The sequence below is a fragment of the Piliocolobus tephrosceles genome, chromosome 13, assembly GCF_002776525.5.
Source record: "Piliocolobus tephrosceles isolate RC106 chromosome 13, ASM277652v3, whole genome shotgun sequence".
NCBI classification, from domain to species: Eukaryota; Metazoa; Chordata; class Mammalia; order Primates; family Cercopithecidae; genus Piliocolobus; species Piliocolobus tephrosceles.
Genome location: NC_045446.1, coordinates 10,703,991 through 10,715,366, shown reverse-complemented (window position 1 = coordinate 10,715,366; position 11,376 = coordinate 10,703,991). Strand labels below are relative to the sequence as shown.

At 46.1% G+C, this 11,376-nt stretch overlaps 1 protein-coding gene across 1 annotated transcript in view; it reads right to left on the bottom strand.

Moving 5' to 3' along the window:
• Positions 1 to 5,279: 5,279 nt before the first annotated feature.
• PLAAT5 (phospholipase A and acyltransferase 5) overlaps positions 5,280 to 11,376 on the bottom strand; it is a 30,861-nt gene continuing 24,764 nt past the window's right edge. Inside the window, exons 4-6 of the mRNA XM_023186556.2 lie at positions 10,642 to 10,750; positions 8,381 to 8,643; positions 5,280 to 5,570 (exon numbers count right to left, since the gene is read on the bottom strand). Coding sequence (XP_023042324.1) covers positions 5,514 to 5,570; positions 8,381 to 8,643; positions 10,642 to 10,750 — 429 coding nt within the window. The 3' untranslated portion in view covers positions 5,280 to 5,513. The remainder of the gene's footprint in view (positions 5,571 to 8,380; positions 8,644 to 10,641; positions 10,751 to 11,376) is intronic.

Genomic DNA, 11,376 nt, shown 5'->3' with positions numbered 1-11,376 from the left:
AATACCCTTTCTTTCCTTTTCTTGCTTCATTTCCCTGGCCAGAATTTCCAGTACTATGTTGAATAGGAGTGATGAGAAGAGGTATGTTTGTCTTGTGCCAGTTTTCAAAGGGAATGCTTCCAGCTTTTCACCATTCAGTACAATATTGGCTGTGGGTTTGTCATAAATAGGTCTTATTATTTTGAGCTACGTTCCATCAATACCTGGTTTATTGAGAGTTTTTAGCATGAAGTGGTGTTGAATTTTATCGAAAGCCTTTTCTGCATCTATTGAGATAATCATGTGGTGTTTTTAGTTGGTTCTGTTTATACGATGGATTACGTTTATTGATTTGTGTATGTTGAACCAGCCTTGCATCCCAGGGATGAAGTCAACTTGATCATGGTGAATAAGCATTTTTGATGTGCTGCTAGATTCGGTTTGCCAGTCTTTTATTGAGGATTTTTGCATCAATGTGCATCAGGGATATTGGCCTGAAATTTTTTTTGTTGTATCTCTGCCAGATTTTGGAATCAGGATGATGCTGGCCTCATAAAATGAGTTAGGGAGGAATCCCTCTTTTTCTATTGTTTAGAATGGATTCAGAAGGAATAGTACCAGCTCCTCTTTGTACCTCTGGTAGAATTCGGCTGTGAATCCATCTGGTCCTGAGATTTTTTTGGTTGATAGGCTATTAATTACTGCTTCAATTTCAGAACTTGTTATCAGTCTATTCAGGGACTCAACTTCTTGGTTTAGTCTTTGGAGGGTGTATGTGTCCAGGAATTTATCAATTTTTTCTAGATTTTCTAGTTTATTTGCATAAAGATGTTTATAGTTTCTCTGATGGTAGTTTGTATTTCTGTGGGACCAGTGGTGATATCCTCTGTATCATTTTTTATTGTGTCTATTTGATTATTCTCTCTTTTCTTCTTTATTAGTCTAGCTAGCAGTCTGTTTTATTAATTTTTTCAAAAAAAAAAAAAAACACCTCTGGATTCACTGATTATTTGAAGAGTTTTTTGTGTCTCTATCTCCTTCAGTTCCACTCTGATGTTAGTTTTTTCTTGTCTTCTGCTAGTTCGATCATCCCAGGGCAACATCCCAGGTCAATTCCTGCTGTGCTGGCAGCAGGAATTTCAAGCCAGTGATTCATAGCTTGCTGGGCTCCATGGAAGTGGGACCTGCTGAGTGAGGCTACTTGGCTCCCTGGCTTCAGCATCCTTTCCAGATAAGTGAACGGTTCTGACTCGCTGGGGTTCCAGGCACCATCAGGGTATGAAAAAAAAATCCTGCAGCTGGCTCGGTGTCTGCCTAAACAGCTGCCCAGTTTTGTGCTTGAAACCCAGGGCCTGGTGGTGTAGGCTCACCATGGAATCTCCTGGTCTGTGGATTGCAAAAGCTGTGGGAAAAGCGTAGTATCTGGGTTGGATAGCACAGTCCCTCATGGCTTCCCTTGGCTGGGAAAGGGAGGCCCCCCGCTCCTTGCACTTCCCGGGTAAGGTGATGCCCCACCTTGCTTCTGCTCACCTTCTGTGGGCTGCACCCACTGCCTAACCAGTCGCAGTGAGATGAACAGGGTATTTCAGTTGGAAATGCAGAAATCACCCGCATTCTGCATTGGTCTCACTGGGCGCTGCAGACTGGAGCTGTTCCTATTTGACCATCTTGCCAGAACCCCCAACAAGAATATTTTTAAAACAAAGTAAATCCCCCCATACTCCTGGAAAAAAAAAAAAAAAAAACACATTTGCTCTCTGCCAAGAAGCAGCAGCATGGGGTTCATAAATAGTTGGATTCCTAGTAAAGATTCTGCCCAGCTGAAAGCTGGCTTTGAAAATAATGTGACCAGAAACTTTGAGAGAACAGAACTTTAAGTAGCTCAGATAGCCTTCTTAGAGTTTGAATTCCCATTGATTGTTCTCCTAAAGTGTTAAGAAGTTTCTAGAGGAACAGTGTGGAGATCAAAATGTCCTATGATCACCAGAATGCTATGTATCCAGCCCCTATGCACCTTGTGCTGTGCCTGTCTATGTGTGTTATAAGGACCCAAGTCCTACAGAGTCAGGAATCACCCTTCCCTTTAAAATCTTCCTTCTTTGACAAAGTCCCCCTCCTGCATGACTGCAGGAAATCCAGTTCTTTCCCAAAGTATTCCGGAGAATACCAAAGGTAGCTTACATTTTCAACCAACATGGTGCCTCTCTAGTCTGCTTGTTTCCTATGGACCACCTCTGGTCCTGAGCCTCTTCTCTCCATAGCTACAAACTTTTTGGATACCACAAACCATACTCCTCCTTTTATTCTCTAAGAACAGCCAATAACAAAGCTTGAAGATAACAAAAGGGGAGCATAAGACAGTAACTTAAAACTGGGAACTAGAGAGTAGCTTCTTTCTACTCCCGTTGTCACCCAAGGCTCCCTTCTGGTTTTTCCCTGCTGCCTCTGCTCTGCTGCCCCCATGGTGGGATCCATTCCCCCTTTTTCAGTTGGCATCTCTGGCTGACATGTTCTCCACCCCTAGCCAGCAAAACCAGATTCCTTTATGGCCGTAAAAATCTCTGCAGAGGTGTTTATTTCCTGAAGTCATTCTTTCTATCATTAAGCAAAATAACTGGATTGTGCCAGCTCCTACTGGCTCATGTGTCACTAGTACTGGGCCTCCCTACCATTAAGGAACGCAGCACTTTCAAGTTCTCTGCTTCTCCATGTGACATGCCCAAGTGAACCAAGACCGCCACTGCCCCAATCACCCACCCACCGTTTGTGTGTTGTTGTGAGCATACAAACGAGTGACTCACGTCTAACTAATCTCAGAAACATTTGCATTCAGATTACTTTGCCTTAGAATTTTCTCCTCTCCACTCCATCAGGAGTGGGCATGTGCTTTATTATATCAACAAGACTAAGAAGCCTTACCCGAGTGGTCCCACTCAAAGAAGAGATTTCAGTTTCTACCTTAAAATGCAGAAGCCACTACAGATTAAAAGAGAAACACACGGCCGGGCGCGGTGGCTCAAGCCTGTAATCCCAGCACTTTGGGAGGCCGAGACGGGCGGATCACGAGTTCAGGAGATCGAGACCATCCTGGCTAACCCGGTGAAACCCCGTCTCTACTAAAAAATACAAAAAATTAGCCGGGCGAGGTGGCGGGCACCTGTAGTCCCAGCTACTCCGGAGGCTGAGGCAGGAGAATGGCGTAAACCCGGGAGGCGGAGCTTGCAGTGAGCTGAGATCGGGCCACTGCACTCCAGCCTGGGCAACAGAGCAAGACTCCATCTCAAAAAAAAAAAAAAAAGAGAAACACACACACTTTAAGAAACTCTCCCCTCCTCATCTTCAAAGTGTGGGGTAAGCATTCCAGATCTCTCAGCCTGATGGACAGCTTGGAAGTGGAAGGGACCAATGTCCAACAAGTGACCTTTGCCCCATGTCCATTGTGCCTTGTGTCTTCCCAGCTGACTCAGAATTCCTCACACCCAGCCCCCAGACTACTGCTCATGGGCTCAGGCAAAGGTGAGAGTAGCCAGGGTTTGGCACTTGGGAGACTCTCAAAAATATTTTTTGGACAAACAAGTGAATATGAGCCCTGAAACTTTCCAGAAGTCTCTGTCCCATTGGGTTCAAACCAGTAAAAAGGCAGAGAAGTGTCTTTCTGTCCCAAACATAAGCAAGAGATGGATGAGTCCTTTGTGTAAAAGTTACTAAACACTCCTTGGTGTGGAGGAGTTTTCTGTTAATCAAACAACATCCAGTTTGTTTTGATGAAAGATTAATATGGTCGATGAGTTCAAAGTCATCTTCCAATTAAAGCATTCACTAAAACATGGCTGGGTCAGTTTGCAGCTAAAAGGAATAAATACACTTTATAAAATACGAGTTCCCGCCGGGCGCGGTGGCTCAAGTCTGTAATCCCAGCACTTTGGGAGGCCGAGACGGGCGGATCACGAGGTCAGGAGATCGAGACCATCCTGGCTAACACGGTGAAACCCCGTCTCTACTAAAAATACAAAAACTAGCTGGGCGAGGTGGCGGGCGCCTGTAGTCTCAGCTACTCGGGAGGCTGAGGCAGGAGAATGGCGTAAACCCCGGGGGCGGAGCTTGCAGTGAGCTGAGATCTGGCCACTGCACTCCAGTCTGGGTGACAGAGCAAGACTCCGCCTCAAAAAAAAAAAAAATATGAGTTCCTGGTACTCAGGTTCTGCTTCAAAGGAAGTCTCAACCTAGACCATATAATGAATAGAGACTGAAGGAAGAGGTATTGGGAACTCAACTGATTACCAGGTGGGGGAGTGTGAGAGGAAATGGGAAAGAGGAACTAGGGATATCAGCTTCATCCTGGTCATGATTCACAGAAATGAGTGCAGAGGGAAGACAAAGTCAGACGCCCAGACTGCAGTGTTGGGGAACAGGAGGTCATCAAATGTAGATTGCTAAGAAAAGAATGGAGGGTAAAAAAATTGGAAGAGTTTCAATGGGAGTCTATTTTCTCCAAATAGGAGAAAAGCTTATGGGAGATCCCAGCGGACCTTATCTGAAACACTTTGAGGGATCCATCTTGCTCTTTTCTACATTCTTCATATTTTCTAGGTATTTCTGGAGGCAAAAGAGAACCCTTCTCTAGCTTTTTTTGGGTGGTTTCAGCTCCCAGCTGTCACTACAATCCCCAGCCATAATTTCAGATCTTCCATCCTGTCAACATTCTTCAAAACACAAAAATAACTCCTTTCTCTCCCTCACTCGCACAGTAGAGTTCAATTGATTAAACTTATCAAATTTTAAATATTTATCTGAAATCAGTGAGACTAGAAACTTCACATTTTAGGGTAATTATGAGGTAGAAAAGCAAGATAAATTGTCTTATCGATACTTTGATAGATGATTTTTAAACAATAAGGAATAAAGTTGATGTATAATTCTAAAAAGAAAATATTTCTTGGGATATGTGTTTCTAGATTAAGGTACTGAATAGCCCTGAATAGCGAATCACAGTTTTTCTTAAGGTCCTCCTCCCCTGAGGCTACACTCTATGGCTTGAAAAGGGCAGGATTATCATAAATAGAAAGAAGCTAGAGGCATTTTAGTTCAATAAAAAGAACATCTGGAAAAAGACATCTTCGTTACTGGAAATATTCAAGCAGAGGCTTCTGGGATATTTCTGATGGCATTCAAGCATCAGAGACCAAGATCAGCCTAAGAAACAAGCAAGGTCTCTTCCTACAAAGAGAGTGAAATTAGATCAGTATATGAAATGCCTAGCACAGTGCCTGGCGCATAAGAGATACACACTAGATACCAGATCCTTCCCATCCTGAGAGTCTGTGGGTCTATGCTTGTATATATTGGATGTATTTCTGGAAGGGTAATTGGATACATTGTAGATTCTTCCAGAAGTTCACAGTTTTCTTAATCGGAGGCATTGAGAGAAGGCAAGGGAAGGAAGCATGTTCTTTTTGCTTGTGTCAGTAACTCTTCCTCTAGTTGGAGTTCTCATCACCTTCAGGCAGTTATTGGTTTGGGCTTTATGCTATCCACTACAGCTGAAATAACTGCTCCAGCAGCCTTCCTCCTTCCATCAGGGCGTGCTCTACCTGCAAGGCACATCAGTTCACAGGACAATCGGTACCAATCCTAGGCTTGCACCCTCCCTACCTCTACCCCACCATACATTCAGCAACCAGCCTGCCTGGTGTCTATTCCCAAGAGAAGAAGCAGTCCATGCTATCTTATATTTTCAAAACTCCTAGAGTGACAAGAGACCAAGAAAAGCCAGGACTGTTGGAGACAACTCCTTCCTCCCTCTGTGCCATTTGGCCCAGGGTCTGCTTCCAGTGTGGAGCTCAGAAGCGAAGGATCTCACAGCACCACCGTCACTGAGGCCCTCATTCTACAAACAGGGGATCCAAGAGCCAGGGAACGGAACTCACTTGCACAGAGCCGTACAGTGAATTCGTGTCCAAACTTAGCTCTTGGGTTCTTGGGCCTCATGACTCCTGGGCCCAAGCTTCTTCAGGGGACTTCTTGTAATGCCCTCAGTCCTTGGGATCTTCTTGTACAAATTCTCATGGGATGGGAGGTTTCTCACACCAGAGCCCACCAAGCCCTTGACTCTAGAGCAAAGCCTCACAAGAATGGAGTGCAGCCTGGAGAGGATGCAGAGCAGAGAGGAGGAAGGTGCAGAAAGTAAAGGGCACAGCAGGGAGTCTGCCAATGCTCTCAGGATGGGCTGGCAGCAGCAGAGACCAACATTGGAATGTGAGCCCAATCTGCTTAGACAACAGAAGAAACATAGACAAAAACAGAACAATTGTGTTATCTTCTAATCCTTAATTTTTTTCATCTCTTTAAAGGGGGATAATAGGCCGGGTGTGGTGGCTCATGCCTGTAATCCCAGCACTTTGGGAGACTGAGGCGGGTGGATCATGAGGTCAAGAGATTGAGACCATCCTGGCCAACATGGTGAAACCCCGTCTCTACTAAAAATACAAAAATTAGCTGGGCGTGGTGGCGCGTACCTGTAGTCCCAGCTACTTGGGAGGCTGAGGCAGGAGAATCACTTGAACCTGGGAGGCAGAGGTTGCAGTGAGCCAAGATCGTGCCACTGCACTCCAGTCTGGGTGACAGAGTGAGACTCTGTCTCAAAAAAAAGGGCGGGGGGGGGGGGTGATAATAAATACTTTCTCTGCTCATCTCATGGAGTTTTAGTAAGGATCACCTATTAATATGAACAGCTCAAGTTTTTACATATATTTAAGATTCAAAGTTCTTTCACAAGCACTGAACTACATGAATTTATTACTTCTCTATATGGGAGGAAATGACAGAGCCAAACGCAGTATAGGCCAGGGAGTAATGTGAGTGAGGCAGGTGGGTGACACACCTACCGCTTATCCCCTGCAAAGCCACAGCATGTCCCTACAGAGTGTCAGCAAGTAGGAATGCCAGCCCAGTGGCCTGATCAATTGTCTGTCAAAGAAAAGCTGGCCGGGCGCGGTGGCTCAAGCCTGTAATCCCAGCACTCTGGGAGGCCGAGACGGGCGGATCACGAGGTCAGGAGATCGAGACCATCCTGGCTAACACGGTGAAACCCTGTCTCTACTAAAAAAATACAAAAAATTAGCCAGGCAAGGTGGCGGGCGCCTGTAGTCCCAGCTACTCAGGAGGCTGAGGCGAGAGAATGGCGTAAACCCGGGAGGCAGAGCTTGCAGTGAGCTGAGATCCGGCCACTGCACTCCAGCCTGGGTGACAGAGCGAGACTCGGTCAAAAAAAAAAAAAAAGAAAAAAAAAAAGAAAAGCTGAGGGCCGGCGCGGTGGCTCACGCCTGTAATGTAGCACTCTGGGAGGCCGAGGCGGGCGGATCACCTGAGGTCAGGCATTCGAGACCAGCCTGGCCAACGTGGCGAAACCCTGTCTCTACTAAAAATACAAAAATTAGCTGGACGTGGTGGTGCACACCTAGTAATCCCAGCTACTTGGGAGACTGAGGCATAAGAATTGCTTGAACCCAAGAGGCGGAGGTTGCAGTGAGCCGAGATTGCACTACTGCACTCCAGCTTGGGTGACAGAGCAAAACTCTGTCTCAAAAGAGAGAGAGAGAGAGAGAAGCTGAGAAGCTACATATTTTTATATAAAATTTTATATCAAATTTCTATATTTTTTAATATTGGTAGGTAATTCAAACAAAAATTGTGTGTGTGTGTGTGTATCCAAGATGTGGCCCACAAAATACTAGTTTACAATTTTAGCAACAAGGTATCTGCTTCTGCTTATCCCTGCTTTGTTAAGGAAGAAATGGTCTTTGGCCAGGCACGGTGGCTCACACCTGTAATCCCAGCACTTTGGGAGGCCGAAGTGAAGGATCACTTGAGCAGAGGAGTTCAAGACCAGCCTGGGCAACATAGCAAAACCGCCTCTCTACAAACAAATTAAAATTATCCGGGTGTGGTGATGCACACCTGAAGTCCCAGCTATTCAGGAGGCTAAGGCAGGAGGATTGCCTGAGCCCAGGAGGTTGTGGTTGCAATGAGCCATGATTATGCCATTACACACCAGCCTAGGTGACAGAGTGAGACCCTGTCTCCAAAGAAAGAGGGGGAAAAAAAGAATAGAAAGAAAAGCTTTCAGAAATATAGTGACTGGACCAAGGATACCCCTCTAGTTAATAGTTGAGCTGGGGCTCCAACCGGTGGTCTTACTATTAGCCCAGTGCCTTTTCTTTCCTCCCTGGGTTAATAAAGGTGAAAATACCTCCCGAACCATAAAGTCCTGCAGAAATAGAAGGCCCTACAAGTACAACGAATAATACAATGAAAGCACTGATTACCATTCTGATCACTAATGAAATGACAAACCCCAAGAAAGCTCTGGAAGAAGCCATGATCAGAGCAAATGGGGTCACACCTGCTGGCTCCGGGGTATGCCGTATCTGAGGCAATTGACAAAGTGCTCACAGTTCCCTTCAATCAGGCTGTACTGCACGATCTTGTTGACCATCTTTTTTGTACGCTGGATGATCTTGTCCACCGGCAGGGGCAGGTACGTCCCATCTAGCTTGTTATTGACCTTCCAGGAGCAGCCATGCAGCACATCCTCCAGACGACTGTATTTCACCACAGCCCAATTGCTAAAGATAGAAGTAATGCTGCCCACCTCAAACTCCTCACCTGGAGACCAAAGACAAACAGAGGTTGGGAAGTGCAAGGAGGAGCAGAGCAGAGCACAGTCTAAGGCTCTGAGTAAGCTGCTTCCCCTGGGGTCTCATTGGCACCATCAGGAGAAGGGTGACAGAAGAGGGGGAGCTGGAGTCAAAGAACCGCAGAGAATCAACTTTCCTGAGAAGCCCATTGCCCTGCGCCTCACTCCCTGCTCTCAACCCGCACAGGAGTCTCTTTGTCATTAAACTCTTGCAGCACCTTCCCATGTGGTCCCTGATTGTGTTGCACTGACCTGCCCAAGTCCTAGGATTTGAGTTTCATTTCCTAAGCAGACTTCAGTAATCGCCACAAACATGTAAAGAGGATTCTCTATGTGCGTGTCAGCTCCTGGGTAAAGGACTATCCCATACATGATTATGGTGGTTCCATGACACACCTCCCTCTGGGGCTGCCACGGGGGCACAGGGGAAGCCAGCCAAGCAGGGCTCTGAATGGCACCTGCTCCTGCCAGCTTCCACCTACAGCCACTTGACTGTTACCTGTACGGAAATACGGGGATTCTCATTAAGGATATGTTTGAAAACGGGGTTCCACAGCTTTGAAAAGAGAAATGTTTGAAAGCTGCTACCTTATCATATTCAGCCCTTAGATGAGACAGAGACTCGAAGAGGGTCAGGAACCTGCCCAAAGCCAGGTGGATAGTCATTTAAAGCCAGCACTGTTTTTCTGCTACAACCGTGTTGACATGCAAATGTCTATACCCTTCCCTTTAGAAGTTGTCCAAGGGCAAGAAATGCTCCATGATCTTTTCTTACAAATTTGAAGAAAATCTGCTGATTTTATAAAACTTGGCAGTAGATAATTGAGCATTCAGGAGCAGAAATGGCAGAATTCATTTTCAGAGAGAGCAAGATAGGAGTAGGGGAAGATATAACTGGTAAGTATCTCTGTGGTTGCACAAGAGGGAAACTCCTGGACTTAGTCTGGAAAGAAGAGATGAATTATCACATTCTTGGAGTAGGTTCTGAGACAAGAAGCGGGAAGGGTACGAGCGGATGGGGCAGAGAAGAGAGGCAATGAGAAAGGGGCTCTGTTCCATGGGAACATCCCAGCATGGTGAGAGACGGGACCAGAGGAAGAGGACAGGACACGGAGATGACAGCTGAGAACAAGTTGGGACCAAAGGCCTTTGGTGTAGTGCCTTTCTGTAATTCAACTTTGAACTGGCAATCCCTGCACAGGAGACAGCATTCAAAGGGCATTCAAGGGTATTCAACAGGGTCCCCCTACCCCTTCCTCTCCCACACCCCAGCCCTCATCAGGCCTCATCTCCTGAGACAACCATTGTGACCAGTGGTTCTAGACACCCAATTTTTCAGTTGTTTCCCATTTTGCTGTAATCTCCCTCTACTATCATCACCTCCTCCCCCATCAAATCTCCACTAAGATTTAATGAACACAAACTGAATCTCAGCCATATGTTAAGACAGCTGTGAGAAATGAAAGGAGGGCTCTATCTACATTGAGGGTGAAACAGCACAGAGCGTGTTGGAACGGCAGGGAGACAAGGTGAGGACAAAGGTGCCAAAGGTGATCAAGAAGCCAGATGCAGTGTTTGAGGACTATAGAAAACAAATGATGATCAGAACATGTGAGCATCTGCACACTCCTTGGGGAATCCTCAGAAAGGTGAGGACAGATGCCCAACTCTTGTCAGTACAAAATGAAGCTCAAGTTCTAAAACGTGTGTTTTTCAACAAAGGGCCCTCTAGGAGGTCAGGGAACTTGGGCCATGCTCTTCACACTTGTATCACTCTTAGGCCTGGACACTCGGTGGTTTTTGGTGAAGAGAGACCAAGCTCTGTCACAGTAAACAACGGTCGAGTCATGCTTCAAGGGGTCCCGTTGCTAAAGAATGGCAATAACTGAGGAACACAGTAATGAATGGTGCTTCTATTTACTTGGCTAACTTCAATATCAGTATTTCAATATACTATTCACTCTTACTTGGGGGAACCAGATGGACCACGCAATCATCTTCTACATAGATGGCCCAGTGCTCATAGCCAATTCGAAAAATCTCAATCAGGTCTCCAGGTCTGGGTCTTGGTTTTCCCTATAATGGAAAAATAAAAGATACATGGCACATGCCCAAGGAATTCCAGAGACCTTGTCTTAGGATCAGGTACAGCTCAGCCTAAAGGTCCCCTCAGTGTGGTTCATTGCTTCACAGAAACCCAAGCTAAAGACATTTCTCTTCACACTGAGGACCAAAGAAGTCCCCTCCTCGCCTACCACCAATGACATTACTAAAGCCATCAAGGATACCTGTGCCAGTTATCAATGTATTGCCTCTCAGCTGTGAATGTACCCTCCAATATATACCCTGGGATAGATAACTAAACTTCTTTAAGCATTTCTTCCTTAAAGCAAGTAAGATGTTAAACCTTCTCAGTAGAGGGTGCTGGAGGGACACTGCAAGATCAAGAGGCTCTCCTGCAGTTTCTGGCCAGGGGTGGGCAGGATGATGGTCAGTAGTGTGGTGTGTGGACATCTAGTAGAGTTCTACCTCAGACCCAGGATCCTCAAGGCCTCCTGCCTCTGCTGGCACCCTGATTCCCTCTGCAGGGCCCCCACATGACCCACCTGAAGCCCAGAGGGTGCCCCCATCCTCTGCACACCCACACCACCAGTTGCTAATAGCCCCTTCAGTCCTGCTTGCCCAGCAATTGCAAACTTCTC